This window comes from Triticum dicoccoides, chromosome 4B, assembly GCF_002162155.2.
Source record: "Triticum dicoccoides isolate Atlit2015 ecotype Zavitan chromosome 4B, WEW_v2.0, whole genome shotgun sequence".
NCBI classification, from domain to species: Eukaryota; Viridiplantae; Streptophyta; class Magnoliopsida; order Poales; family Poaceae; genus Triticum; species Triticum dicoccoides.
In genome coordinates, this window is record NC_041387.1 from 60053040 (window position 1) to 60059366 (window position 6327).

At 39.0% G+C, this 6327-nt stretch overlaps 1 protein-coding gene across 1 annotated transcript; it reads right to left on the reverse strand.

Moving 5' to 3' along the window:
• Positions 1 to 1021: 1021 nt before the first annotated feature.
• LOC119295007 (nuclear poly(A) polymerase 1-like) lies at positions 1022 to 6321 on the reverse strand. Its single transcript, XM_037573324.1, has 12 exons — positions 5881 to 6321; positions 5695 to 5772; positions 5499 to 5606; positions 5163 to 5225; positions 4927 to 5088; positions 4570 to 4683; positions 4429 to 4491; positions 3479 to 3808; positions 2930 to 3094; positions 1954 to 2844; positions 1727 to 1800; positions 1022 to 1358 (listed from the first exon to the last, which is right to left on the reverse strand). The coding sequence occupies exons 1-12, from the start codon at positions 5977 to 5979 to the stop codon at positions 1316 to 1318; spliced, it is 2190 nt and encodes a 729-aa protein (XP_037429221.1). The 5' UTR covers positions 5980 to 6321; the 3' UTR covers positions 1022 to 1315.
• Positions 6322 to 6327: the final 6 nt, after the last annotated feature.

Here is a 6327-nt window from a genome sequence, read left to right on the forward strand (position 1 = left end):
ATGTGCAAAAGTAGCATGTCACCAATTACACATGTAAACTTAATTCAAAATAACCATGTGTATTACTCCCTCCGTTCGAACTAAAACCATGACGAGTAATTTGGAACGGAGGGAGTACTAAATAAGATGAAGAAGCAGAAATCCTAGTAGGTGAACAATTTATTAACTCAAATGATAAGTGTCATACTTGTGGCACGAAGCACTCCAGACTTGATGTTTTTTAAACTAAAGTTATCATAAAAACACACACACACAAAACTAAAACTTGCCATCAGAAAAGAAGTTGTCATGCTTGACGACTACTCCCTCCTTTCCAGTTTATAAGGTTTATCTCAAAATTTTAGTTTTTCCATTTTATAAGGCTCAATTTGGTTGTTCCCCATCACATATTCAGATTCCAAGGTGCATTAAATCATTACATGCAAGTATTAAGAGAAAATTGACCAATGCATGTACTTTATGCATGCATGCATTGCAATTAATGCATTGGTAACATAATTTTTGAAGAAAACAAGAGCATTAATTGGATGTTTTTGCAAACTACAAAAGGTATTCCACCACTCATCATCTACCTTGGTTGATGAGATTTTTGAATTGAGCCCTATAAACCGGAAAGGAAGGAGTAAAGTTGCCATCCTCGTGTCACTAAACTTGTCATAAAAACGTTCACGTCATTCAACTTGCCATAAAAAACATTTGGAATTGACGTGTGTTCGTGCCACATGTGTGACACTTATCAAGGTCCTTTATTAAAAGTTCATGCTCTTTCCCTCTCGCGGATTCTATGCTATCTGGGCTATTCCAAATCTAAAAATCCGTGCCTCAGTTTTGTCTTGATTGTGAGTTTTTCTTAATCGTTTTATTACTTTAAAACATATTTGTAAATAACATCCGTGATAGCTAACACATCTATAGCTTGGACCTCATCGCTAAGCTATAAAAATGCAATTTAAAACCTTGATAACCACACAGCTAACCGGCCGCTCAAGTTCCTTCGTTCAAATTATGCACAAGGCTGGCATTTATTGACAAATAAATTATATTAGCAGAACATATGTCTCTTACAGTGAATACACAAGCCAAGCAAAGATGAGAAGATTCCAAGATCGCAAACAGCATGTGCTGCGGTTAAAAAGGTCGTAAATTACAACATTTTCTCTTGTACTTTTTTCCGCGCAGAAAAAGTTGGCCTACAATGGCCTACAGTGGATGTTTACATTTGAACATAATAAAATGAAAATTGAAAGCTCTCGTTGTAATTGTCCTATCCTCGGTATCTTCATGACGCGTTGGCCTGGTGTTGGATTCAGGAGCTTCATTCAGCTTGTTTTGGTTGCGGCACAGTTGACAATCTAAGCCTTAAACAGATTAAAAAGAAGAAATGTTATTATCAGCATAACATCGCACATCAAGCAGGAAAACCAACAAACAAGATGAACTGCCAACATACTGTGAATTATCCATTCGACAAGTGAAGACACGCATATTGGCAGAGTCTCCCAACATAAAACAGGGTTTTGACCATTATTATTTTGCAAATGAATATGTTAGTAATACATTTAAAATAATGCTTGTCATGACAAATTATACTTCCAATGAAATGTTAGTTTTCCTTTGATCAATGTATAATACATCATCTATTTGTAAGTCAAAGCTAGAGAAGTTTTACTGCATGCTTTCTAGGACCTCATATATTTGCAAATACTAGTAGGTAGCACAAGAGTACCTGAGGGGCTTTCTTTGAACAGTTGATGTTGATGCACGAGTAGCGCCAACTGGCGGGCCAGCAAGCTCAAGTGGCTTTTTAAAAATAAAAACAGAATCACAATTAATATCAATATACAAGCAAATAATAGTGGAAGAAGCTAAATCACACCATGCACTTAGAGATATATAAAGCATTAAGAGCTGAGTAAATACATATGAAAAAAAAGTTAGAAGGAAAAAAAATACCTCCAGCTCTTCCTCAGCCTTGCGCTTCAGATGATTATTACCATGAGAACTCAAATTACATGTTTGCCCCACGGTCCTTCCAGAACATCCTTCCAAAGATGATCCATGAACAGGAAGCACATGTTTATTGTCAGGCTTAGCTTGATACGATGCCAGCTCATCAAGCTCATCAACCACAGCCGGAGAGAAATTCACAGGATTATTTGCAGGAATCCTCTCAGCTTCCCTGTGTAAACTACTGAAACACATGTCCAACCCATTTGTTGGAGCACCATTGCTTGAAGTAGATGGCATACTGTTAGGTTGTGTAACTACATCCAACACAGCAATGTTCCCAGGAGCAGATGTACTTCCAAGTAAGTGCCCTGGATGTTCATGCTCAAGTGATTCTGTGTGAAGATTTGGATGCCCATTCAAAATACTTTGGGTTTCTTTACTTGATACACTGGGGACCAACAAAGAAGTACTTTGATAGCCACCAGAATGATCTAGAGCAGATTGAGGATCACTCCAACTTTCAGTGCCCAATTGATTTCCAACTTGACCATCAGCTGTAACAACGTTCCTAGAAACGGTGCGACTGCTCCTAGCTACTGTTCTGGAAGAACGAGGAGGGCGCACTCCACCAGGAAAGACAAATACAGGGATATCTTTTCTTTTTACATGGGACACTTCAATATCCATTCCTTCTCTCCGATGTGCATAAGCAAGAACTGCGTTCTTAAACTCATTTACGATTCCTCTGATATCAAATTGCTCAGCTTCTTGAGGTTGGGCAGTTTGTTTTCTCCAAAGACCCATGAAGTAAAAACTATGCCGCGGCCTGGATCCATCTGAGAAATCTCTGGGATGCGGATGCGCAAGGAGCATCTCATGAGTATATCGTTCAAACTACATCAGCAGCCAGAATCACATATTAAAACACACGCATCACACATTACTGAGAAGAATGAAAGTTTTGTTTTCAGTTATTCACCTTTAATACAAGCGTCCGAAGGCGAGACTCTACCCAACCTTTCCAATTCCTGAGGTCATCTTCATTTCTCGCTGTGATACCAACCTCCAAATAATTTTTATATAATTCAAAAAATGGATATGGCTCGAATAAATCATCCCAGGTTGCTCTATTTTCATCTATTGCCTGCAGTTATCATCAAGGGGAAATCAAGTCTGATGCAAGATATAAATAGGTTCCATACACGTGAACTCAAAATAGAAGTTCTAAACATAAATGCAAAAAGGTTGCTGCAATATAAGTTAACAGCAAAAACACATGCATTACAGTATGTTTTAGTCAGATAATTATATAGTAAGATAACAAATGGGGTGTTTCAGTTAGCATTACAGATGCATTGAGATAAATGTTTTCTGAGGATAAAGTTCAGACTTTTAATATCAATATGAATATATATTACTACTAGACAGTAGACATCAGTAAGATGAATATGCATTTGAATGCATGTTATGATTTTAATTACTGAATTCCTGTTAAATTATAAACAAATTATTCTGAAATAATAAGTACCTGGCAGATCTCGTATCCTCGTGTGAATTCTTGGATCATCACATACCTAGTACTAGTAGATACGTTATAACTAGAATTCATACAAGGATAGGCGGGTGTAATTATAGGCATCTGATGGCCCCTGTCTCTGAAGTTTCTTCTTGGATCCCAAACAGGGAGGCCAAGAGGACCCTCCTCAATATGGCAAAGTGTAACAGGGTTGGGCCACTTCCACTGGCTGTAGACTCTGAAAAAACGAGATATCAACATGCTGGGCGATGCATTTGGATACAATTGACATATACGAGCAACAAGAATTGCCCAATTTATGCCACCCAAGAATCCCATAACCTGGACATGCAAGAAAAATCTGAGTATCAATTTCACATTCATAGACCATAATACTGATATAATGATATGCATATGCACCGTAATGTAAACATGCAATCATGCACTGGACATAGCTAGCAGGGTACTAAGTATCTCCACATGCTGCAATTTGTTTTATTTACCCAACTACTCCCTCCGTTCCGATTTACTCGTCGTGGTTTGAACTAAAACCACGACGAGTAAATCAGAACGGAGGAAATATATTTTATGTGCAACGGTATTTTAGAAATATCAGTGAATAGCTTAAGAAAACGCTATTTTTTTGGTTCTCTTGTTTTCTTTACTTGTATTTTGTGTCCCATACTACCACAGCACTGCTTGAACAGTTGACCCCTAAACAACATGAAAGCTATTTTCGTAGATCTATTAAAGCAGATAAATGGCAGACAATCAGACAACTTATCGTTACATTTGGTGTCAACTCTTGCTTGAAACCAAATGGAACATAATGTCTTCTTTTAGAATGAAGCAAAATATTCTCTTGTTCTGTTGGCTTCCTCATGTAAAGTTTCCGGTCATTCCCTAAAAATGCATGTGCGTTCATACTTTAAAGCATACTCTTGCAGCGAGAAGAAACATACGTTTGAGTACACCCCACGGCGCTTCCCCCAGTATCTCATGAACCTTAAGGTTGTGCGAAAACTCTGGATTTGAGAAAACAAATAGGTTTTAGTCCATAGAATAATATTGACATGTTTACTTGAGAAACAGGTGACACATACCGGAATGTTTGGGACCAATCGTAATATTTGATCAGTAACTCGACACCCATTTAAACTACGAACAGCCTGTTCATCAACATTGTGCAGTATGGAGTCCTGAGAAAGATCAAGATCCTGAAATGGAATCATGTAACATGATCAGGAATTCATATCAAACATCATCAGAACATGTTATGAAATGATTCACGAGCTAAACAAAGCTAGGGAATAAAATGCTAAGCTAAATTTTCAGTCTTCCATTTTTTGGGGATGCAAATGCTTCCATTTTCTACTCATTTACTACAATGAGTACAATATAAATTTAGCATACAGTACCGATATATTGTTTAAATAACAAAGCTGTAAAACAAAACTTACATCAGGAATCACCACATGTGCAAGGTTTGCATATAAAAGGTCAATAGACACCCCACAAAGTTTGAACCCCAGAACGGGCACATGAGCATCTGGTACTGGGTGTAATTCAGAAACTTCTGGCATCTCGGCTAGCATATCGTGAAGACACCTGAAGAAGTAGTCCTGCAAAAAATAAAATGCACATTGGACACAATAAGACTGTGATAACTTTGGAATTTAGTAATAGATCCTCTTACATTTCGAGTTGCATGTCTTGGACCCACACATAGAGTGTCAATATCTGCACCAGGACCGTGCACCTGTGCAATAAGCAACAGAATAGGTACAATCACAACAGTAAATTTAGGTGACACAGATAGATAATCTCATAAAACAGCGACAGTATATATCTCTAGCAGCAAACCTAACTAAAACCACCAGACTCTGCACAGATATAGGCATATAATGACTAATGCAGTTGCATCATTTGATAGAAAAAACATACAAAATTGGCAAAAAGCATGGAAACACTTAACAAGTGACAAGTATTTCTTTAGAAATAGGACTAGACAAGAAACGGAGCAACGGAGTACCCCAAGGCGGTATGAACCAAATGTGAAGATCTTAGCATTTGCTTCTTGCACGAACTGCTCGCCATAACCGCTCACCCTAGTGGCCTTCTTAATCCAAGTTTTCACAGTCTGCCAGGACAAACAGCAAGTCGTCTTAAAACCGGTGTACCCAAATTATAATCCAAAATACAAGCACATCAGCAGAGTATGCTCAAACCTGGTCAAGTTTGCCTAAGACCTCTTCTCGCGAGACAGCCTCCTCTTGACTCTCATACAAGCCCGCATCAGCAAGAAACTGATAGACACCAATAACAACATATGAGCGGAACACATTAAACAGGAGAGCAACGGGAAATTCAAAAAATTGTGGTCTATCTGACACCGATATCACACACACACGCACCTTTTCGACCTCGGCTGTCTGTACGACATCCTTCTCAGTTGGCCCGCCTAATGAGATTGGCTCGGAGACGCCAAGATAACCAGGATTGCTCTTCGCCATCAAGGCTTCCAAATTATTATTTATTTTATTTTTCAATGAAAGGTTGATTGTACAAGCTTTATACAAAGCAAAGATGCTGGGGATACCAGCTTTACAAGGTAGGGTTCAATACAACACCAAAAATATATTACAGCAGTGGAATCAAACTGAGGCTACACGTCGCACTACCCTACGACAGCAGAAGCAGACCGACTCCTTGTCTTCACCGGCGCCTGGCTGCTGGAGGGCCAGGCTCCACGGTTCAATCCTCGGAAACCCTCCCTGAACGGCGGATCTAACGGCGTGCCGGCCGAAACTGGTGGAGGGGCAGTGGAGTTTAACCGACGACGAGGCCGAACAGAGACGGCG

Excerpts from the sequence above, each read along its gene's own strand:
- LOC119295007 (XM_037573324.1), bottom strand. The coding sequence starts at position 5,979 with ATGGCGAAGAGCAATCCTGGTTATCTTGGCGTCTCCGAGCCAATCTCA. Across the intron at positions 3,095-3,478 it reads GAGGATACGAGATCTGCCAG|GCAATAGATGAAAATAGAGC; the intron begins GTACTTATTATT and ends TGATAACTGCAG. Across the intron at positions 1,359-1,726 it reads GTTCAAAGAAAGCCCCTCAG|GCTTAGATTGTCAACTGTGC; the intron begins GTACTCTTGTGC and ends AATCTGTTTAAG.